Here is a 24274-nt window from a genome sequence, read left to right on the forward strand (position 1 = left end):
CCAGTCTCTGCCCCTTTCATTTCTGCGGCAAACCTGCGGGTCCCAGCTCACCCCTGGCTTTCTTTTTGCTTTCTCTGCCAGAAGGAATTATCCTTAAAGCACCTCCTAGCTCCTTGGAGCTCCCCTCCCCCACCCACTTTTCTTTACTAAAGAAGGGAGGAAAGAGATGTTCCTACAGTGGCATGATTGAATCATTTCTTTCATGTTCAACAACTATAAACAACATTTCTGAATAACGGTTTGTCAAGTTCAAATGTTAGGAAATACAGGCGGGTAGGGGAAGTATGGGATTCCTTAGCGCTTCTCTGACCTTCTAGTCCAGCGGTAGGGAAAAGCTGGTTCGGGAGTGCCACACCCAGGTCTGGTTTTCAGGATATCCATAATAAATATGCATGAGGAATATCTGCAAGCACTGCCTCCGTTGCATGCAAATATACCTCATGCATATTTTCGGGTAGATTTTAAATGCCCAGCACGCATAAATCCTGGGGGTTACACGTGTGGCCGGGCCTTGCGCGCATATTCAAAGGGGACCAGCCACGCACGTAACCCCCCATTACGCGCAGAAGTGCCGGGCCCAGAGAAAGGGGAGGTGCGGGGGACAGGGAGAGGTGGGGCTGGAGGCGGCCGGTACAGCGGCCATTTGCTGCCGTGCCGGGGAAGCGCATGCCGGCAATTGGCTGGCGCACACAAGGGGTGGGGAGGAGAGGGGAAGAGGCAGGGAGTATGGGTAGGGGGGTAGGAAAGTAACCTCCCAGTCCGCTCCTTAATTAGGTCCCCCTGTGTGCGCCACCCGCACATAAGTGCACCCCATGGATTTTATAATATGCGCGTGCTGGTGCGCGCATGTTATAAAATCAGTACATCCATGTGTGCACGCCGGGAAGCACGCGCACATGGACGCACGCGCCTCTTAAAATCTACCCCTTATTGTGGATATCCAGACTTGGTTGAGGCACTTCAGGACTCGAGCTGCCTACCCCTGTTCTAGTCTATCTTGGCTGTAGTTTGTCTCTCTTTGGCACCTTTTCATTCTCTTTCTGTTTTTAGGGGCCCAGGTACAAAAGTGCATTAGAAACTATCACAGATATTAATGCATATTAAATGCCATCACAAGTGATTAACATGCTTCAATAGCTCTGTTAAGGTGCGAAAGCTACATTTCATGCGTTAACAGTGCTGATAACACAAGTAAATCAGCTTGGGATAGTTTTAACATTAAATGTATGCTAATAAGGTAATAAGATACAAATGCATGCAAAACAGCTGTTAGTTCAGCAAAAACGTACATGTACAAAATGCTTCACAGGTTCATTAATGCAAAATCATGACCAGACATCGGAGATGTACAGTTAAACTTTTGTGATACCGTTCATAGGTACAAACCTACTCATGTTCATGTCAATAATATTGGGCATTAGTATGCACAATAAGCACTGCATTTCTGTATGTTAACTGCATAAATTAGTGCACATTAGTCCATTGCCCTTAGTTCTCATTCTTTCTGGTTTCTAGCTTATTTGTTCCTTCCCTGCTGAATTTTTTTTGTCTTTTTCTGTATTTACCCTTTCCCCAGGTTTCTGTCTCTCCTCACCCCAACCTCTACCTCCCCGTTTTGCTCCTCTTCTCTCACATGTCCTCCGTGAAAGGGACGGAAGAACTCATCACTCTGTCCGAAGCATGAGGGATTGTTTTCTAGTGCAAGCAGTTATACCTACAACAAAGTCTGCATTTCGGTGGCTTGCTTATTAATGTTGATAGATGATGCATTAACAACAGTCTGTTGCTGCTGGCTTGATACTGGTAGTTCGGGAAATATCATTACATGATTGAAATAGAATGAACTATTGTCCCCTTCACAAGGCAAGAAGTCATTCTATCTTCAGATGTATGACTGTTGTTGTGACAAATATCCAATAAAAATGATTTCTAACACATTTTTAGTAATAGATTAATAATTCGAGAATCTGACGATGAGTTTTACAGACAACCTGAATCATTGCACATTCTGATTTTGTTTTCTTCTACTACTTATCACTTCTATTGTACTACTCAGCATACATGTGCAGCACTGTAAAAAAAACAAACCACGAGAGACAGTTCCTGTTCTGTAGAGCTTACAATCTAATCAAGGCATAAAGGGTAAAAGAGACTTTGGGAATTTCATTTATCTAGAAGAAGGTTAAAATCAATGAGGCTGGATGTGGGATAATCAGGGGTTAAGATTTAAAAGCAGCCTCATAAAGCTGGGTTGTCAGATTGCATTTAAATAAGGCAAAAGAAGGAGCAAGACGCAGCAGCTCAGGAAGTTTATTCCAAGCATACAGTGCAGCCAGGTAGAAAGCAGGGTCGGGAATTGGCGGGAGAGGGGAAGTAACTTTCCTGATGAGTGGAATGCACAAGGAGGGGTGTAGACAGAGATAAGAGAGGAGAGCTAGTGAGGAGCTGCTAAGTGAAGGCACTTGTAGGTGAGCAAGAGGAGCTTGAACTGTGTACGGGAACGGATAGGGAGCAAATGTAAGGACCTAAGAAGGGTTATGTGAGTGTAACGACTTTGGTGAAAGGTAAGTTGTGCAGCTGAATTTTGAGCAGATTGCAGTGGAAAGAGATGGCTCACTGAGAGACCTGTGAGGAGCAGGTTGCAATAGTCTAAGCGGGAGGACATAAGAACATAAGAAAATGCCATACTGGGTCAGACCAAGGGTCCATCAAGCCCAGCATCCTGTTTCCAACAGAGGCCAATCCAGGCCATAAGAACCTGGCAAGTACCCAAACACTAAGTCTATTCCATGTTACCATTGCTAATGGCAGTGGCTATTCGCTTGGTGAACTTAATAGCAGGTAATGGACTTCTCCTCCAAGAACTTATCCAATCCTTTTTTAAACACAGCTATACTAACTGCACTAACCACATCCACTGGCAACAAATTCCAGAGTTTAATTGTGCATTGAGTAAAAAAGAACTTTCTCCAATTAGTTTTAAATGTGCCCCATGCTAACTCCATGGAGTGCCCCCTAGTCTTTCTATTATGAGAAACAGTAAATAACCGATTCACATCTATATTGAGGAGATGAGAGAATGGATAAGGGTTCTGGTAGTGTATTCAGAGAGGAAGGGAAGGAATTTGGCAATGTTATAAAGAAAGAAACAGCACATTTTAGCAGAGTTTTGGATATGCATGGAGAAGGAGAGAGAGGACTCTAAGATGACTCCAAGGTTATGGGCTGAGGGGACCGGGAGGATTACAGTGTTATCCATAGAAGGAAAGAAAGGAGGAAGAAGGGAAATGGGTTTGGAGGGAAAGATAAGGAGCTCTGTCTTGGCTATGCTGAGTTTAAGGTGGCGGCGGGACATCCAGGCAGCAATGTCAGACAGGCAGGCCGAGATCTGGGCTTGGATTTCTGATGAAATTTCTGATGTGGACAGGTAAATCTGGGAATCATCAGCATAAAAATGGTATTGAAAGCCATGAGAGGAGATCAGAGCACCAAGAGAATTAGTTGGATTGCAGCAGAGGGAGCCCTCTGCCAGAAGACACACTAAAAGTGCAGAGGGAGAGGTAAGAAGAGAACCAGACGACATAATTTTTTTTTTGTTCCAGTTACATCAATAACTGAAGCCTTTGATCATGCAGTAACTGGTTGAGAGCAATCCAGAAATGGATGTTTGATAACAAATTAGCTTTAAATGTAAACAAAACAAACATCATAATTCTCAGTAGGTTCCCAAACCCAGAGTATCCAACTTCTTTCAAATCCGACGATCACACGTTACAGATTTCAAAGTCCGTACAAAATTTTGGGATTCATCTGGGATCAGATTTATCTTGCAAAGATTAAATAAAAAATGTGGCATCAAGTGCATTCAATAAACTCTGTGTACTTCACAGTTTAAAACTATATCTAAAGATGCACGACTTTCCTCTGTGTACGTCGCAATTTAAAACCATATCTAACTATGCACGGCTTTAGGACTGTAATTCAAATCATTAGTATAATCAAAACTTGATTACTGCAATGCTTTGTATGTAGGCCTTCCAGCCTACATGCTGAAGTGTCTTCAGGCAGTTCAGAATGCCGCAGCTAGGCTAATAACAGGAGCCGGCCTTTACCATCACATCATTCCTGTTTTGTTTACACTATCCTGGCTCCCAATACACTGAAGGATACAGTTTAAAATCATTATATTAGTCATAGCACGCCATTGTGTGTAAGTAACCTTCAAGAGATCTGAGATCGGCAGGTCAGAATTTATTAGATGTTCCCTCAGCTTGGATAAAACAAGAGACAGAACATTCTATGTCTCAGATCCAGTCCTATGGAACAATTTACACAGCAAAATTCGCTTAATTACCTACTATTCCACCTTCAGGAAAAAATTAAAGGCTTTTTATTTTTCGCAAGCATTTAGCAGTTTAATATCTCATCAGTAATGTCTTTTGTTATGGCTTGTTCAGTGTTTTTTGTTTTTCTTTTTTTTTTTAGAAAATTTTAATTTTAATCTTATTATTTTATTATGTAAGAAATGTGTTTAATTTAATTTTACTATATTGATTTTGAATATAATTTTTATTGTAATCCGCCGAGTACTTTGGATTGTGCAGACTATACATTTTTTTAAATAAATAAATAAATAAATAAACCAAGACAGAATGGAGTCCTGAAATCCAAGTGACAGAGAAGCAAGGAATAGGTGGTGATCAAGAGTATGAAAAGCAGTAGACAGGTCAAGAAGGATAAGGACAGAGCAAACAAACAGGCCGATATAGTACAGTGCGCACACTGTTAACCCGCATTTGGACGCGTGTTTTTGACGCGCTAGCTTTACCCCTTATTCAGTAAGGGGTAATAGCGCGTCAAAAACGGGCGGCCAACCCCCACAAAACTAATAGCGCCCGCAACATGCAAATGCATGTTGATGGCCCTATTATTTATTCCCGCGCGATTCAGTAAGTAAAATGTGAAGCCAACATTTTACTTTCAGAAATTAGCGCCTACCCAAAGGTAGGCATTAATTTCTTCCGGCGCCGGGGAAGTGTACAGAATAGCAGTAAAAACTGCTTTTCTGTACACCCTCCGACTTAATATCATAGTGATATTAAGTCGGAGGCCCCAAAAATAAAAAATAATTTAAAAATTTAAAAAAAAATGAAACTGGACGCTCAATTTTGCTGGCATCTGGTTTCCGAACCCGTGGCTGTCAGCGGGTTTGAGAACAGATGCCGGCAAAATTGAGCGTCGGCTGTCAAACCCGCTGACAGCTACCACTCCTGTCAAAAAAGAGGCGTTAGGGGCGCACTAGTGTCCCTAGCGCCTCTTTTTACCGTGGGCCCTCATTTGAATACTGAATTGCGTACACAGGAGAGTAGCCTGTGCGCTCACCCGCTCTCCCTCAACTTTTACTGTATCGGCCTGTTAGACCTTTGGTTTTAACCATATACAGGTCACTGGAAACTTTGGCAAGAGTTTTTCCTGTGGAATGTAGAGGGAGAAAACCAGGCTGGAGTAGATCCAGAATGGCTTGAGATGGGCAAAAAGTCAAGACAGCAGTGGTGAACAGCACATTCCAGTGGTTTGGAAGCAAAAGGGAGGAGGAAGATGGGATGATAGATAGCAGGGGAAGTATTTATTTATTTATTTATTTAACATTTTTCTATACCGACCTTCATGGTTAAATACCATATCAGGACGGTTTACATCGAACAGGGGTAAAATAACTAGATAAAGGAAGAAAAAAAAAACAAAGTTACATTACAACGAGGACTGTGAACTTGGAAGCTTAGGAAGCTAGAAGAGAAATATAAAGTTAAGTTAAAGGGAGAGAAACAAATTCCGGACTAGAGGTAGTCCAGACTAGAGATAGTCCACATGTTAGAGTCGGTATCCATGCTGTCAAGGTATTCAGAGGAGGGGAGGATCCATTAATCATGGGTAGATAACGCCTAATGTGTATCCCAGGGTTCTGGGAAGGCTTGGCGGAACAGCCACGTTTTGAGTTTTTTCTTAAAAGTTAGCAGGCAAGGTTCCAGCCTAAGTTCTGCAGGGAGGTTGTTCCAGATGGCTGGGCCTGCTGTCGAAAATGCTCGGTCCCTGTAGAGTTCAGGGAGGGTTTTTGAGGAGTGGTGTGATCACAGCAAGTTTGAAGCAGGAACAGTAGCAGTGGAGAGTGAGAGAGTGAGAGATTGAGGATGTGACAGATGGAAGGGGTGACTGCAGAGGAAATATTGCTAAGGGGCTGGGAGGGAATGGTGTCAAAGGAACAAGTAGTGAGTTTGGAGGAGGAAAGAAGACAGATAGGCTCCTGTATCATGATTTCAGAAAAGGAGGAGAGGGTGGCAGGGACCGGGGGGAAGGACAGAGTGAATGAAGTGGGGAGAGGGAAGTAGAGGTGACCTGACTGAGAATTCAAGGCTAATTTTGTGAATCTTGTCACTGAAGTAGTCAGCCAAGGTCTGGGCAGAGTGAAAGGATGTTGGAAGACGAAAGAAGTTTGAGGAGGGAATGAAGTGTGGCAAAGAGACGGTGAGGGTTAGATGAAAGAGAGGTTTTCAGATGGACATTGCAGTCTTGTTTGGCAAGTGCAATAGCAGACTGGAAGGAGGTCAGCATGAATTTGAAATGTATGACGTCAGCATGGGCACAGGAATTTAGCCAGAGACATTCTGAAGAATGGGCGCAGGAACGTAGGAAGTAAATTCTAAGAGTGGGCGAAGACTGGGGTTTAGTGAGCCTTACAGGACAGGTAAGGGAAGGGGTATGAGTGTCTAAGGCAGAGGAGAGCATAGGATTGTAAGAAGAAACTGCCTCATCAACTGAGAGGTAATGCAGTGGAGGAGAGGAGAGATGAGACAGAGGTGGAGAGGATAAAAGGGTCAACAGTGTGGAGGTTCCTGAAGGTGTTGGTGGTGACTCCATGAGGTTGTGAGGTAGGATGGTTTAATGTGGAAGTTACCAGATGATAGTCTGAGAAGAGAAGAGCTGACATGGAGAAGTCAGAGAGAAAGCAGCTAGATAAAAGGACTAGGTGAAGGCAGTGGCATGCTTGAGAACAGGTGTGGAAGAGCACTGTTGAAGATCAAATAAGGTAAAGGCAAGGCGTTTTGAGGCATGAGTTACAGAGTTTGTCAATGTGGAGGTTAAAGTCCCCAAAGGAGGGGATGATAATTCACGGAATAAGGAAAGCCAGGAATCAAAGTTGGGGAGAATGAAAGAAGGGGAGTTATCAGGGAGTCGATAAATGACAGCTAACCAGAGAGACAGAGTGGTGAATATTCAGACAAAGTGGGCCTCAAAGGAAGAAAAAGAGTGGGATTGAGGAGGAAGAAAAGGGTTGAAATCTACAGAAGGGGAGAGCAGCAGTCCATCTCCACCACCACAGCCTGCTGTGTGAGGTGTGTGGGAGAAAAGACTGTCTCCGTGACAGAGAAGAGCAACTGAAGCAGAGTCCTCAGGGGAAAGCCAAGTCTCAGTCAGGCAAGAAGAAAATAATGAGAGATAAAGAGGTCATGAATGTAGACAACAAAAATAATAATGAAGAGTTAGTCTAACAGCCTGATCACGTGGTATTTCACAAACTGTTTATAAACTACAAGCATAATGTTCCTCATACCCACTTCTACATGTATATGCTGACTTTCACGCACTACTGAAAATTACCCATAAATAATTAAAAGAAATACATGAAATTATATTCATTAATTTTGGTGCTAGTGGAGATTTGAAACTTTGTATTTGAACCATTAAATATGATTTCCAAGCTCCTTCACAGGGGACAAGCAGCTACTGTGCTGCCAACAGCTGGTGCTGTGGTTCCTGATCCTGACACAACATCACAAGTGATGTGTTCTTTTTATGAAAATTTGCGATGAGTGAAAAAGTCGGGCCTTAAATGAATGAAAATTTGTCTTTTGTCTATAAAAGAGAGGATCTACTCTCACTCATCATTGAGAGAGGGACAGGTGTTTTGTAATCCACGAGTGGGGAAGGCTTGGGTTCCTTAGGTCACCCTCCCCCTTCCTGATTGAGTCCTGAAAATGAACGCCACATCTAATGGGCAAACACAACGAAACATGGCTGCAAAATCAGAGGTTGACCTACAGCAGGTGAATTTCATCTTGGCTTAAGTTCAATGTAATTTTTTTTTTCAGATTTTCGCCATATTTGCTGAGGAAGTTCATTGAAATTTTGGTATGATGGGCAGAGTTTATTATGGATAAAGGGCTGTGCTCATTTGTAGCCACATGCAACATGTTTCAGGATAAAAAGGGCCCTTCAGACAACATGTAAGGATTTCATCTGTTTCACAGCTTTATTTACCTTCCTGATGACTCCCTACCAAAAGAGGCCCTCAGTAAGCCTCTCCACTAACCTTAAGTTCCTCCTCACTGCCCTTGCCATGCCCAAAGTCTCGTCCTATGTAATTCTGCCTTGCTAGAAGCTCCCTGGCTTCTCATGGTGTCACTCCTAGCTCCATGATCTGCCCCTCGTTCCTTGCCTCAGTCTTGCGGCCAGCGGGCCTTCTGCCTTGCTCTAGCCTTGTCTTGTGGCCTGTGGGCCTTTTGCCTTGTCTTGAGGCCTTCAGGCCTATGCTCACTTGTATCCTGCCTTAGGGCCTTGGGCCTATTCTCTCTGACCAAGCCTTTCTGCCTTTGGGCTTCATTGTTCCTTGTTCAGTGCTTCCTTTGCCTTCCTTGTTTGACTCCTGCCCTAGTCTATCTTGTTGGTTTTGTCCTGTTTCAGTGTCCCGTCCAGTCCTGCCTATACCAGAGCCTTGTCTTGTCTGTTCCAGTGTCCTGTCCAGTCCTGCCCGTATCAAAGTCTTGTTCTTGCTTTGCCTGATCTGTGTTTGTCTAGACCCAGGTCTTGCCTGTATTCAGCCTTGTTCTGCTTGCCAAGCCACTCCTGCCTTGTCTTCAGCCACAGTCTCCTGTCTGTCTTGTTCAGCTTGCCAAGCCCTGCCTGCCTTGTCTGCTTTGTTCCAGCCTGCCAAGCCCCGTTTGCCATGTCTGCCTTGCTCCAGCCTTGTGTCCAGCCTGCCTTGTTCCAGCTTTGTCTATGTGGACTCACCACTATGATGTATTGCCACCACAGAGACCTACTGCCCCCAGAACCCAAGGGCCCAACCTGTGGGGGAGAGGACAGGTTAGGCAGAAGACTGTCTTGTTCACAGCCCTGCCTTACAGTCCTGAGCTGTTCCCCAGGTGGGTTCTTCAGACTCCAGAGCCCATAACACATCTAAAGGGCTTTCAAGAGTGCCAGGAAGGGCACATAATGGGCCAAGCCTTACAGATATGCATTTGTGCAGCAAAATCTCTGCAGGCTTTTACAACTTGTGGGATCTGAATGGCACACATGAATTCCTGCAAGGGTAGATGTCAGTCAAGACCAGTAAAGAAAACACAATGAAAGTAGAGTTAAAACAGCAGGGCAATGAAGCAACAAAAGAGCCCACTGCCTTTTATCTAGCAGTCTTCCGAACCTTAATTGAAATCTTTCACAGCAATGTTAGCAGTCAATTTCCATTTAATTGCATTTTAATGCCCTTATATTAACTGTTTAACGAGAATTTGTGTGATTTTTGTTCCTTTATAGGAAGTAATAGCACAATATTGTACAATATCCTGCAATAACCTATAATCTGAAAAGGAAATTGCTAAAACCAGCATCTCATGTACTCTAAAGCTAAAAAAAACCCCAAAGTTTAATTAGAAGTTCTTTATTGCTCTTATAATCCAATAATAGTTCCTTTTTATTCCTTCCATGAACCATGACAGAGAAAAATAGAAAGACTTATTTACTCTAAATGAGAAATTGGCCAAAAAAACCTCTCTTTGTTCACATCAGAGAACTGCTGGAAATAAACATCTTCCCACATTTTGAGAAGAAGAAACAAGGTGTGAGCCCTGAGCTTAATACTCTCTGAGAGCCTTCAGTCTATGCTGGGGGAGAGCTGGAGAGGCCGTGGCCCTAGAAGGTTACACTTTGCAGAGCTATCGGGTCCATTCACTAAGCTGCACACTTAGGCCTTTGGGCCTTTAGCGAATCAGCCCATTGGGTTTATGCTTTGCTGGAATTAAGCAAAGTCTATGAAGAAATGACTGTTGCACAAAGCTTTACTGGGGAAGCACATTCAGATGTGAATCAAAACGTACATCGGATAATAGCAGGTTTGGTGTTCAGTGTAACCAAAATATGCAACTTAACCCAGTTCTTGGACCAAGTGTATACAAATATATCTGATGATATCCTGAAAATCAGGCCTGTTTGTGTCCCTCGAGGACTGATACACAGAATCCCTGCTCCTTATTGTCCATAAGAAGACCTTTCTGTCCAGTAATTTTGCTTAATTATTCTTGTCAGTTCTCATAAGAGAATTATAACAAAATAGTCTTCTAAATTAAGTTCAATAGGTAGTCATGTTAGCAATCTGTGGGTTAGCTTTTTTTTGTGCAAAGAAAGGAACCCATTCCATGAAGAAAGCATTGTGGCAAGCTTCATGTTTGTGGTATGCAAGAAGATCTTGGTTGCAATAAAGACATGAAGAAATAAGATCCACTGCCGTCTCTTAGGTGCGCGCACGCATATGTGCACATTATATGGGCCTCATGGTGGGAAACGCTGAGTGGCACCTTCCGATGATGTCAGACTGACCAGCCTACTTAAGCAAGGGCCTCGCAGTACTGCTTTGCTGCCTTAGGTCTCCTGCCTTAGCAGTGTGTGTTTCCTTTGGGTTCCTGGTTTCTGAGTCCTGCATTCCAGATTCTTCGTCCAGTCTTGCCTCATCCAACCTTGCCTTGTATTGCTCCTTTCATCCAGGGCCTTCCATATGTCCTCGTCCACCCTTGGCTTGACTTCCAGATCTGACCTCTCGCCTAGATCTGATCACCCTTGTCTGCCATCTGCCCTCACTTTGGCTGTCTCCGACTCCATTAGTCTGCTGCCTGACCTGACCCTGGCGTACCATTGGACTCTTGCTCTAGCCATTGCCCTAGGGACCCGCCTAAGACCTGCCGGCTACCAGAAACAAGGACTCAACCTGCGGGTGAGGCAGCTGGTATAGGTGAGACTCCAGTCTGTCCCACTGGAAGGTACATTCGCCAATTGCTGGCATAAGCCTCATAGGTTCGCCTATGAGGCTTCGTCAACTACCCCACAACACAAAGGACTCAAACCTATTCCATGCTTCACAGCTACTCAAGTATGCAGCACATATCCATGACACTATAGCCCCCTGGGACTGCAGGGCTATGAAATAACACATCGGGTACAATTCTAACCTTAGGAAGGAAGTATTAGATCCTGAAAGCTAGTCAAGAAAAGTTAGTCCAATTAAAAGCTATCACCTTGACATCTTATATATTTATATTTTATAATCTTCATTTCTGTGCATTCAAGTGCACTAACAAAGCAGCCGTTCTACTATATGCAGAACTGGCATACTGCACTACTACACTAGCAAGCAAATTTAATTCACACTGATTATTTATAGCACTAGCTAGCACTACTACATACTCATTTCTCAATCACACTAGCCAATTTACATATTATTTATATTTACAGTCTATATCTATATATATATATCTATATATAGATTTTTTTTATGCATGCATACTATATTTATAAAACCCATATCTCTCCTTCATACCACACACATACCAGATGTCTGTGAAGTGAACGGTATAAGTTTAAGTCAGATAAGTACAAAACATTTTGATAATGTTCTTTTTTTAAATATGGTTGAAATAAAATTTTGGTTATAAAAATAAAGTATGGAATATAGGTAGGGAAAAGGTAAATGACGTGACTCAGAGTGCTTTAGTTAAGATACGGGCTGAAGCCTATTGCGGGCAAGAGCCTGTGGATTAAGAGTATAAAGCATGTTTACAATCTGATACCATTCCCTGAACGTGGAGATTTAAATATTGGAGCAGCTTTTTGCATATTATTGTGATTTTGTGGAATATTGATGAGGTGGATTGCTCGGTTTTGTGTTGAGATAGCCCCCCTTTCTTATACATAGGGAGAGTAATTTTGAAAGAGCATACAGGGCAGTAAAGCCTGCGCACACCTATTATGTGCAGACTTCACTGCTAATTTTCAAAAGCAATTTTATGCACATAAAATCACTTTGAAAATGTTGGGACAAGGTCCCTGAGTACATGCTCCTAACCTGTGTGTAACTTCTGCATGTAAATCAAGCCAGATGTTTGAAAATCCAAACGTCTGCACCTAAGTCCTATCCTCGCTCCAACTCCGCCCTCCAGAATGCTTACCATGAGCGCATGTGAAAGTACACATGTGATCAGTTTACAAGCGCACTTTTACATGCATATTCACCTGAGAACGATTCAAAGAGTCATGTGCATCAAACTGGGTTTCATGCACATATGTGGCTTTGAAATTACCCCATAAAAGTGTTTTGGTTTTTTTTTTTTAACAGTAAATAAAATATTTGGGGTTTTTTTGTTATCCATGTTTCTCCACTGAATCCTATGTGGTTGTCCTGTGTAAATGCTTAAGATTATACTTGAATGAGCAGTGTGCTGAGCTGTTTGCCTTTACTATGAGTTATCTTCACAGTGGGAGCATGCTTGGAGCTTCCTCCTCCTAATTCCCGATGTTGGTGACTTCTGGAAAGTGCTCAGCATGTTGGAAGCCTGAGAATGTATTGGTTTTTCAGAAGAATGGCCAGTCCAAGAATCTGTGTATCAAGCATTTCTTTGGTCATCTGCAATATATAGAGAGCCTCTGAGCTACTTTCTTTAAACACAGGATCTGAATATTTTTATTTGCAAAGGTTGATGAATATCTTAATGCTGGAAATTGTTCTAGGACTGGAATTTAGGTGACTTGAACCTTATATGTTTATTTGATTTCTTTCCCATTGGTTCCATACCTTCTGTTTGATGATCATGTCGTTGATTTCGTCAAGGTCGGCCACTGTCACAATCTGAGCCTTGATCACACGGTCTAACAGAGAGAGCCAGTCAGTAAGCTCTGCCCATTCCTTGTTGAAGCTGGCCAAGGCCGGCACCTCCATCAACAGAGAAGATGGCATTGTAAGTTTAAAGAGGGTTGTATCCTTGGTTACCAGAGTCTGAGTCACCACAGTGACAGGCTGACCAGTGGAAGTAACTATAGAAACAAAAAAAAAGAAAGAAAAATATATGCAGTTGTGATTTGAAAAAGACATTTTATAAGCTACTCATCTGCAAAATAACATTTGAAGGGTAATTATTTCTGTGATTGTATTATTTGTAATGTTTCTCTCTTCACTTTGCTATATGAACATGGAAACAGAAGATCCATACAACGTATTACACATCAAGGCATGCCTGCAAATATTAATTCATCAAGAGATTTGGAAAGAAATATTCAAAATAATCAAGTAATTTGCAAAGAACATTTATTTGGTTTTCATTTTTGTCTGCGTAATGTATCAATTTAATGAGCGCTGCATCTCAGCTAAATTCCTAAGCTGTAGTACTATCAGACTTACTGGAACTAGCAAACTGATAGGATCAGGAACACGACACAAAACGCATGCAGAAGTTCCAAAAGAGAACTGGGTGACAGAATATGACTAAGCACTGGGCTGGTTATTTGCACTGAATGGGCAGGGAGGAAAACTATATTCCAAGGGCTTCCTATGGCATAGAGTGGCCGCCAATGGTGCACATCCAGACTAGAGCCGCCATAACGGAGCAGGTGTCTGAAGGAGACAACTCCAAAGATGTGGAAATAGCTCACGAGGCTTCAATTTATGAAAACTTAACACAAGTATTAAAAACCATACATGCACAATGCCCACATAAAGAATAATAACACTAACAGAAAATAGAATTTATTTTCCATAAATCAACGGATTACACAGAATTCTCTGAAAAGTGCACAATCTCGAACTTCAAGACACAAACCCTAAAACTGTAAGCCTTGCAAAAGATGTGTGGTAATATTCAAGGTACGCATTCAACTTGCCCGATCTCTAACACATGACTTTGACTCCCAGTATTCTAATAGGGATGGGCATTAGTTTAAAACTAAATAGAAAAGTTAAACAAATAGGGCCCAATTTGTTTCTATCATGGGGTCCCCGAATATGCTCCTTAACCAACTATTGAACATCGGCATAACAGGCTCTGCACTGTCCTGGTTCCACTCATTCTTGAAAAACAGAGGCTTCAAGGTAAAAATACACAGTAAAGAATCTAAACGCTACCCTTCATCTCAAGGAGTTCCACAAGGTTCATCCCTCTCTCCCACCCTCTTTAACATCTACCTCCTCCCTCTCTGCCATCTATTAAACAACTTGAACCTTAAACACTACCTTTATGCAGATGATGTCCAGATTGTGATACCAATTAAAGAATCCATTAAAAAAACCCTCGATCTTTGGGAATATTATCTGCAAGAAATCAACTCCCTCCTTTCCAGTATGAATTTAATCCTAAATTCCTCAAAAACGGAACTCCTTCTAATATCATCTGAGATTAGCCACACCCCTACAATCCCTCCAACTAATCTACAAACAACAAAAGTAAGAGATTTGGGCGCAATCATCGATAACAGGCTTAACTTAAAAGCATTCATAAACCAAACCACTAAAGACTGCTTTCATAAACTGAATGTTCTAAAAAGAATAAGACCTCTGTTCCACATCCATGACTACAGGACTATCCTACAAGCAATAATCTTCTCCAAGTTAGACTATTGCAATTCTTTATTATTAGGTACCCCATCAACACATACCAAACCGCTACAAATGGTTCAAAATACGGCAGCTAGAATTCTAACAAATACAAGGAGAAGAGAGCACATCACCCCGATCCTTAAAGATTTACACTGGCTGCCAATCCATTTCAGAATTCTTTATAAGTCAATCACCATAATCTATAAATCCATCCAACAAATCGCTCCTCTCAACCTACAAATCCCTTTCATAAAGCATACTTCCTCCAGACCCATAAGAGAGTACTACAAAGAGTCTCTGCAGGTACCACCTTCCAAAACTTCCCTCCATATAACTTATAGAGATAGGGCTTTCTCCACAGCAGGACCCACTCTTTGGAATTCCATACCAACGGAACTTAGACAAGAACCCTGCTTATTGACATTTAGAAAAAGACTCAAAACATGGCTTTTCAAACAAGCCTTCCCAGACTCAGACTAAAAAACAATTCTCTCCGATATTCAAATTCCAAGCAACAATTCTCTTTTATAACCATCCTGATAATCTTCCCCTACACTTTATAAACATCCAGAATCTTCATTACTTATGTTTTCTTCCTCATTGTTAAAAACTGCATTTTTGAACTGAACAATTCATTGTAAATCATTCACTTCCATCTTTGGAAACTTTACCATTCTACAGGTTAATACAACATGTTAAAGTTCCTATCTTTTCTTCTTCTTACTCCTAGTTGTACGTATCCTTGTTTATTGTAACTGTATTTATAATATGTATATTACATATTTGGTTCTATGTTCCAGTTATTACCCCATTGTTTACTGTAAACCGGCTTGATGTGATGTTATCACGAATGCCGGTATAGAAAAAATCAAAATAAATAAATAAAATAAATAACGAACCCTATTCATTTCATTCATTTGAAATAGAATGATTTCTATAAGCCATTATAGTCAATGAAAGAGAAATCATAGGGAGAGCAACAGGTGCATGTGTACAGATAGAAATTGATACAGTGAAGATCAGGCAGTCAGCAGAGAAGGGGGAAGGTGGGCATGCTGTCAAGGAGATGGGAGGAATGACATATCACAGCGAAGAATTTTGCTAGTGTGATCTATCACTGCGGACTGGGTACAGTGACTGAGGATGTCAGAGATTTGCCCTGCAGTGCTTCTCAAGACATTGTCTGTGTGAAAGCATAGCTCTGAGCTCTCTCAGTGAGTTCTTGGTAAAGTTTTTTGTTGTTGCATATTATATAGTCTCCCTGTGCCAGCCCATCAATAGCCCATCACACAAGAGAGGAAAGCAAGTCAGTGCATCATAAAGTCTGTGTCTCATTGCAGATTTGTGTTGCTTTGCTTGCCGTTGCTGATCTGTTTTTCCTTTCTGGTGATTGAAGCCTTAGATACACTTGAAATTAGTCATTTATTCTCTGTTTGCCGGGCAGCAGGCACAGTGTGGGAAGTGGGCATTAGGCAGTACTGGGCATAAGTGAGCAATGAGGCATGGCAGAGAGTGCAGCATAGCAGGCTTTATTGTGAAGCCTGTCTCTGTCAGAGCAGACAGTGCGACACCCACTGTTTGCCTGGCAGTGGGCACTGTGGGCAGTGGGCATTACAAAGCCACTGCAAAATATTAAATCTTTGTTATAATCTTCACATCTCCAGTGACATAAAAACAATCATGTCAGGGACAAGGAAATGCAGAGTAGATGAAGTAAATTTGTGTTCAAAATTGGACAGATTGGCACTGGCAGTGCCAGGAAAACCCCAAAAAGTAGTCTTGCACCGAAACTGAAGAGGGATTTCTTGGTTTGCTATACTGATGTTTTTTTTGCCCCCAAAAAAGCCCTCATTCTGAAAGAGAAAAAACTGGCACAAGACAAAAGATGCTCAAGCATAACCATTCAACTGTTCTGAGTGTGCAGAGATTTCACGCAAAACAAGAAAATCAGGAAATGGAACAGGCTGAGAGCAGCTCAATGATGTGGGAAATGCTCTCTAAATAAAGCAGCCCTCACTACTTTCCTGGAAAACCACCTCACAATCATTAGAGAAACTATCGTGATGTACTAATTGTGATAAGAACCTTTAGATTTGGCAAACCCATTCTACAAGGAGATCTAAATTGCACCCTGCACCTTGGGGACCTTTGTGCCACTCGGCCTTGCTTCCATGCCCAGACCTTACACCTTGGAGTTCCCTTTGCCATTGTGCCTTTCTGTCGTACCCCAGAGCTAACACCTTGCCAGTCTGGGGGAGCTGCTTCGCACCTCTCATGATGCTCTGGACCCTTAAAGTCACTCTTTGTACTGATTGGCCCCTTTATCAGTGCCTGCCTTGGAGGTTTTATTACCACCTTTCTGCTTTGTCCCCATTCATGCTGCCTTCGGATGCACTAATGTCACTTTCAGTGCCAGTTTGCCAATGGAGATGCCATCAAGGGTTCATGACACTGTTGCTGGTAAGTGGTAACTTCTTTTAGAGCCTTGAGGTGTTCCTCCCTCACTTGATCTCTTCTTGATTTGTTACTGTGGTGTTTTGTCCCCAGCCCAAACATTTGAAAAAAGTTAATAAAAGTAGACACAGGTTTTCACTTCTGGGCATAGCAGAATCTGTTCTTTCAATAGGTCTTCATTTCCTTCCAACACTCTGCCTGGTTCTCCCATCCTGCTGTCTTGTCTGTTTGATTAACCTGGAGTGGTTTTTCCAACAAAGCCCTCAATTCAGAGGAAGAACTGCTGGTGTAAGACAAAAGATACTCAAGAGTAACCATTTTCTGAACTGTATACCACAAAAGGTTAAAGTAGTAAGACGGAAACTCATGCAAAACCAACATGACAGCATTCAGGCACAGGATATGGGAAGATATTTTTGCCCAAAAAAGCTCTCATTCTGAAGAAGAAGAAACTGGCACAAGACAAAAGATGCTCAGGCATAACCATTTCACTGTTCTGAATGATAACGCTTAGAGTACAGCGAGAGATTCCATGCAAAACCAGAAAATCAGGAAATGGAATAGGCTGAGGGGAACTCAATGATGTGGGAAATAGTCTCTAAATAAAGCAGCCCTCAATGCTTTCCTGGAAAACCTCCCCACAATCATTAGAGAAACCATCGTGATGTACTAATTGTGATAAGAACCTTTAGATTTGGCAAACCCGTTCCACAAGGAGATCTAAATTGCACCCTGCACCTTGGGGGTCTTTGTGCCACTCGGCCTTGCTTCCATTCCCAGACCTTACACCTTGGAGCTCCCTTTGCCAGTGTGCCTTGCTGTCGTACCCCAGAGCTAACACCTTGCCAGTCTGGGGATGCTGCTTCGCACCTCTCATGATGCTCTGGCCCTTTAAAGCCACTCTTTGTACTGATTGGCCCCTTTATCAGTGCCTGCCTTGAAGGTTTCACTGCCGCCTTTTCTGCTTTGTCCCCATTCATGCTGCCTTAGGATGCACTAATGTCACTTTCAGTGCCAGTTTGCCAACTGAGATGCCATCGAGGTTCATGGCACTGTTGCTTGTGCCCTCTTTTGGAGCATTGGGGTGTTTTTCTCACTTTTTCTGCTTCTTTGCTCCTCCTACAGTGACTTGGCGAAATCCTGTCAATGCTGGTACCCCTTTGCCCCTTTACAGAGTCGTAGACTATTCATGCCACTTTTGGTGCTATGTTCCATTCTCTTCAGGCTTTCTAGGTACCTTGGAATTCTTTCCCCCTTCTGTTGATTTCTTCCAACAAGTTTTAAAACAATTGATAAAAAAATCCGTATTCTGGAGCCTAATATAGGCTGATAATTAACATTCATGCTTCCCCCATTGACTTTAATGGCAAATGAAAATGGATCAAACTAAAAAACGAATATTTTTTTTCATTTTGAAACTAAAGTAACAAATTAGGGTCCCCATGAGTATGCTTTATCGGAGTTTCCTTAAAACCAAGATACATTTAGGGCCTCAGTTACTAAGGCTATTGCCTATATTGTGTCTATGGTGCATTTCTCAGGCAACAAGTGGATGAGCCCACTAGAGGGGAGGCTACCCTGAATTTGGTACTGATGAATGGAGACAATGTCACTGTCAAAGGAAACATTCAATCTCTAATGATCACTTTACAATGGTGGTCCAATACTAAACTCAACCCTGATCTGAACCATAGTAAGCCTAGATGTGGACTTGAGGAAGCCTGACTTCAAGAGCATGAATGATTATACTGAAGAGGCCCTACTGGTTTTCCCAGAGCTGAAGGATACAGAGGTCCACATTCAGGCTTAATAAAACTGAGACAATATAAAGGAATAGAAAAACCAAGAACTGAAAATCCATACCCTCCCTCCAACTCAGACCTTAGAGAATCCGGTGGTAACGGGAGGTGGGGGGGGGGGGGGGCAAAGCGGGGGGCGGTCCTGGGTTAGCCAGCAGCAATCGCACCTCCATGGTGCGATCGCTTCCGGCTTTTGTGTCGAATAACTACACCAGTTATTCGGCGCAAAACTGGCGGTGATCAGGAATCTTACCTTTCGCCGCCAGCGATGTGTCTGCAGTGTTGGCCCCCGGTGCTGCCCTGACTCCTCCTCTTCCAGGGCTGACTCTGCCCCGAGCTAGCTATCTCACGCGTGAGTTTGCGTTAGAGAATGACCCCCTAAGTATGCCCCAAAGTTACTTGGTTACCCTTACAGAACTTTGGCATTCAGCCCACTGAATTACGATCTCAGAGTGATTCTTACATAGACTTCTAAAAGACCTCATTGAATCAATTAAAGCTTCTCCTTCCTACCTGCTTTAGTTTTTCACTGGGTTAGACCAAGGGTCCATCAAGCCCACTATCCTGTTTCCAACAGTGACTAATCCAAGCCACAAGTGTCTGGCAATTACCCAAACATTAAATAAATCACAAGTTAGTATTGCTTATTAATTACCGTCATAGCAGTTTATGGATTTATCCTCTAGGAACTTATCCAAACCTTTTTTAAACCCAGTAACTATGAACTGAGTGAAAAATAATTTTCTTCAATTTGTTTTAAATGAGCTACTTCCTAACTTCATGGCGTGCCCCCTGGTTCTTCTATTATTTGAGATAGTAAATAACTGATTTACATTAACTTGTTCTAGTCCTTTTATGATATTGTAGACTTCTATCATATTCCTCCCCCTTAGTTGTCTCTTCTCCAAACTGAACAGCCCTAACTTATTTAGCCTTTCCTCATAGGGCAACCATTTTGGTTACCCTTCTCTGCACTTTTTCAAGTGCAGCTATATCCTTTTTGAGATGCTGTGACCACAACTGCACACAGTATTCAAGGTGCGGTCTCACCATAGATACAGAGGCATTATAACATCCTCCATTTTGTTAACCATTCCCTTCTTAATAATTCCTAACATTCTGTTTGCATTTTTGATCGCCACAGCACACTGGGCTGACGATTTCAAAGTATTATCCACTGTGATGCCTAGGTCTTTTTCCTGGGTGGTAACTTCTAAGATAGAACTAATATTGTGTAACTACAGCAAGGGTTATTTTTCCCTATATACATCACTTTCCACTTATCCACATTAAATTTCATCTGCCATTTGGAAGCCCAATCTTCCAGTCTCGCAAGGTCCTTCTGCACTCCACTGAGAATTAGATCTAAAATTGATCCCTCTCTCATCGGTTCCTGAACCAATTGCTCCATAAAACTGTCTTTTGTTCCATCCAGGAACTATAAGTAATTATAAGCTCCTAAGAGCAGGAACTGTCCCTTATCTGTCTCTAACCAGTCTGCATACATTACATTTGCTCTATGCTGTATAGAAAATAATAATAATAAAAGGGAGCACTGGGAAGGAAACAAATCTTGGTGTAAGGAAAGTTAACGACGATAAAAAGAGAAAGACGTTGCCTAAGAAGGTAACGGAAATGTTAAGAGCAAAGATGTTAACATTCAAAAATACAAAATAAATCCTCAGATGGGAGAGGACAGACAAACATATCAAGAAAATCAAAGGGAGGCAATGATGGTGGATAGAAGTGCAATGCCCCTAATGGAGGAGAAACTTGGTCAAGTGATAAAAAAATAGAGGTATAAGAGAAAGTGAAAAATCAAATGAGGACTAGGTAAGAGAGAAAATGAGATTTGCTAAGAGGAAGACAGGCAAAATATATTCATTTATTTACAGTATTTATTCCAGTCGTTTACAGACCATCACCCCAGATTTAGAAGGTTGTAGAAAGCTGTGTACAACAATAAACTGTTAAAACAACTTGCTAACTTCATGGAGTGCCCCCAAGGCCAAAAGCAATAAATCTTAAATAAATAAAGGGAAGATGATGGATCCAAGTTGGGAAGCGACATTGATGAGTGAGACATTATTATAAAGTAAATCACAGAGAAGGAGATGGTACCTGAAGTACTTACACTAATGAGAGCAGAGAAGGCCATGGGAGCCAAGGATGGACACCCCAGCACACTAAAAGAGCTCAGGAACATATTGCCAGATCCCCATGTGGATCTATTCAGCTGAAGATGGAGAAGCTCCAATTATATTCCCAATACAGGAAAGTGGAAACAGGGAGGAGGCAGGTGTAATGTCCCTGTGCCTTTTTACCCTGTGGGGGGACATTCCTGGATCTGCGAGTGACCTGGCAGGAGTCCCCCTCAGGCATTCTCCTTCAGTCCTTGTGTTTCGGTGCCTGGCAGCTCCACTTGAGGAAGAAGATGCTAGTGGGTGTGATTTCCCCCTCTTCAGTCCAGAAAATCTCAAAAAACAGATTAGATTGTAAATGGGGCGGAGCATTTACAAGTATGTACAAGTTTTATTAGACTACCTGACCTTTTACATTTCTGAAGGATATCAAACAGCATATTTATTTATTTATTTAAAAGTATTTATATACCGCTTTATAAAAAAATAAATTTTTTGTCAAAACGGTTTACAATATTTAAAATAAAAATTTTAAAAGAACAATCAAATTAAAATATACAAAAATTAGTCAATAGCTAGAAAACTTCTGGCTTGAAAATAAATCAAATTAATTACTCAAAAATAAAAATAAAGATTTGTTGCCATAGGACTTGCTATTGCAGGAAAAGAGGGGAGGGAAAAGGGGGGCATGAAAAAAAAATGGAGACATAACTAATATAGAAGGAATGAGGAAGTGGTAAAGGGGATGGAGGGGGATGGGGGGGGGGAAAGAGTGAAGTGAGAATGATAAATGTGGCAATATGGTGTAATGAGTATTATATTTGGTCTTGAGTAAGTGTTTGAAATGCGAGTTGGAACAAATGAGTTTTAAGTGATTTTTTGAAATGAGAAGGATTTGAAATTGATCGGAGAGAGTTTGGTTTAGTGATTCAGGGGCATTAGACCCCCACAAGGTATCATCAAATAGAAAAGAATAAACCTCTTGTATTCGCTTTGATCTAGTATAGTAATCCTTCCCATTGCACCTCAAGTCGCCTATGTGAAGAAATGCAGCTGGGTCAGTCAGTACTGCCAGTCATAAGGAGGGGAATATCTGTTACATCCAGATTACTGTTGCCATCTCTTCTCCACCTCTGTGCTATACTGCTGGGTCCATGTCCTCCTGGGGAACCCGACTCCAACTCCTGATTTGCCACTGGGGTCTGTGCCTCCTGAGGGGTCCTGACTTTGTATCCCATCCACTGCTGGGGTCCACACCCTCCTGGGAGACCTGCCTCTGCCTCCTGATTTTTCACTGGGGTCCATGTACTCCTGGGGGGACCCAATTTCACATCCTGTTCTGCCACTGGGGTCCACACTTTCATGGAGTTGCTGAGGATTACAGCCCCAGAGACCAAATTTCACCTCTAAATCATCCATCAGGGTCCATGCCCTCCTGGGGACTTAACTCACCTGCAGCGCAGCCAACATCCAAAGGCTTTCTTGCTCAGTGGGAAAGCTTTTCATTGCTAGGGTTTATAACTCAGCAAGGCTCATAGCTTGCCCATTACTTGGTGATTATAGCTCTTGTGTGATTCCAGCTTGGCTGCTGATGGTCTGCTATTTCACTTTTACCCAGCATAGAAGGGCTGAGACTCAGGCAGGACTACAGAAAGGAAAAAAAGTACAAACTCGCCCATCCTGCCTGGCTTTTTTCCCCCCTTCTGTTCTAAAAACAAAATGCTCATAAGTTTTGACTCCCCCTTGTCATTCAGGATGAGAATCTGTTTGTGTGAAAAGACTATCTTTCAATACATTTGCAACACAGCATTCTCTTTTAGTCGAAGTTCTACAATTTAGGACTCTGCCATTATTGTTTGTGAAGTGTTATACTGCCACTTTCTGTTGCAGTTCATTTAATGGCAGCATGTTCTCTCTCCCCCAATCTTCAGCCTGGAGGAGGGTTCATGGACAACTATAGACCACTTATTCAAACCTCGGTAGTGGGAAAAACTATGGAAATGCTACTCATGAAAAAGACAGTGCAGTACCAAATTGGAATGAATAGCATAGAGGACATTAGACAATACAATTTCACAAGGGGAAGATTTTTTCCACGCAAACTTGATTGAATTCTTTAGTGAGGTGACCAAAGAGATAGGTCATGGATGAGTGGCTGATGTTGCCTATCTGGATTTTGGTAAGGCTTCTTATGCTGTTCTACATAAAAAACTAATTAGCAAGTTAGAAGACCATAAGACTAATGTAAACTGGATGAAAAGACAAATGTAGAGTGTGGTTGGTGGTTAACGGAGTTCACTCTACTGAAGGCAAAGTGATCAGTAGAGGTTCCCAAGCTTCAGTACTGGACTGTTTCCTTTTTAATAACGTTATTAGCAATATTACAGAGACTCCAGGGGAAAACATGTCCTTGTTTGCAGACAGTATCCCTTAAACAGGCTGGACATACTGGAAGGGGTAGAAAAATGAAAGGGGGACTTGAAAAAGCTGGAAGTGTAGTCGAGAGTTTGGAAAATGAAGTTCAATGAAAAAAAGTTTAAAGTTCTGCATTTTGGATGCAAAAATCCATTGGTTAGGAGGTCAAGTACTAGAAACTGTCAAACAGAAAACAGATCTAGAAGCGATTATTTCAGATGATCTCAAAGTAATATAGGAATTGTATAATATTCTCTGTTTTATGTCATTTTATGACTTCTGTACTATATTTGTTTTATGATTTTAGATTATATATTCTATGAATATTTTCTTATAATCTCCTTCCTGAACATTTTATGGAGGCGGGGGAATATAAAACTATACAAATAAATGTAACTAAATAGATTAGCAACTAGGAGAGTTAACAATATGCATTGTTGCATAAGCAGAGGTATTATTCGCAGACAAAAGAGGATAACGTTGCCTCTGTCAAGGTCACTCTGTAAGAAGCCACCTTGAATACCACGTTCAGTGCTGGGGATCGTTTCTTCCTTGGGACACTGAGAGGATAGAGGAGATTCCCAAAAGGGCTACTATTATGATACAGCTCTGTGACACAAACCCTACACTGAAAGGCTTAAGATGCTTAACATTTACTTGCTGGAGGGAAAAAAGGATGGGAGGACATGATAGAAACTTTAAAACTTTTCATGAGCTTCAATAAATATACAGAAGAGGGACTTCAGGGACAAGGGGGTAATGAGACAACGCTGCAG

General features: G+C 41.9%; 1 protein-coding gene across 4 annotated transcripts in view; it reads right to left on the reverse strand.

Annotated features, from left to right (window-relative positions):
- Positions 1 to 24274, reverse strand: part of DMD (dystrophin) — a 3148630-nt gene that overhangs the window by 619407 nt on the left and 2504949 nt on the right. For all 4 annotated transcript variants that reach the window (XM_029603105.1, XM_029603098.1, XM_029603099.1 and 1 more), the window contains one exon: positions 12896 to 13134. In XM_029603105.1, coding sequence (XP_029458965.1) covers positions 12896 to 13134 — 239 coding nt within the window. The remainder of the gene's footprint in view (positions 1 to 12895; positions 13135 to 24274) is intronic.

Source organism: Rhinatrema bivittatum, chromosome 5, assembly GCF_901001135.1.
Source record: "Rhinatrema bivittatum chromosome 5, aRhiBiv1.1, whole genome shotgun sequence".
NCBI classification, from domain to species: Eukaryota; Metazoa; Chordata; class Amphibia; order Gymnophiona; family Rhinatrematidae; genus Rhinatrema; species Rhinatrema bivittatum.